Genomic DNA, 309 nt, shown 5'->3' with positions numbered 1-309 from the left:
TGGGGCCATGGGGTGGGCAGGGGGGGGCGGGGGCCAAACTATGGCGCTTGTGCCAGCACTAACGCCAATTTTGTCCTGCTTGCAGGCGACGAGAGTAGCGAGCTCATCCGGCACTTCCTCATCGAGTCCTCTGCCAAAGGGGTGCACTTGAAAGGGGCCAGCGAGGAGCTGTACTTCGGTAAGGACGGTGCCGCGGCAGCCCCGCAGCCCCACGAGCTCGTTCCAAAAGCCCCTCGAAGCACTGGCCGGGACCGGGGCTGCTCCATTGCCCTGCAGTGAGTGGTTTGGCGGCGCAAACCCACAACACCT

General features: G+C 64.4%; 1 protein-coding gene across 1 annotated transcript in view; it reads left to right on the top strand.

Moving 5' to 3' along the window:
• LOC104501652 (tensin-4-like) overlaps positions 1–309 on the top strand; it is a gene marked incomplete at both ends in the record, with an annotated part of 5,612 nt that overhangs the window by 3,067 nt on the left and 2,236 nt on the right. Inside the window, one exon of the mRNA XM_010145491.1 lies at positions 86–178. Coding sequence (XP_010143793.1) covers positions 86–178 — 93 coding nt within the window. The remainder of the gene's footprint in view (positions 1–85; positions 179–309) is intronic.

This window comes from Buceros rhinoceros, unplaced genomic scaffold (genome assembly GCF_000710305.1).
Source record: "Buceros rhinoceros silvestris isolate BGI_N320 unplaced genomic scaffold, ASM71030v1 scaffold27061, whole genome shotgun sequence".
Taxonomy (NCBI): Eukaryota; Metazoa; Chordata; class Aves; order Bucerotiformes; family Bucerotidae; genus Buceros; species Buceros rhinoceros.
This window is presented reverse-complemented; position numbering and strand designations above follow the sequence as displayed.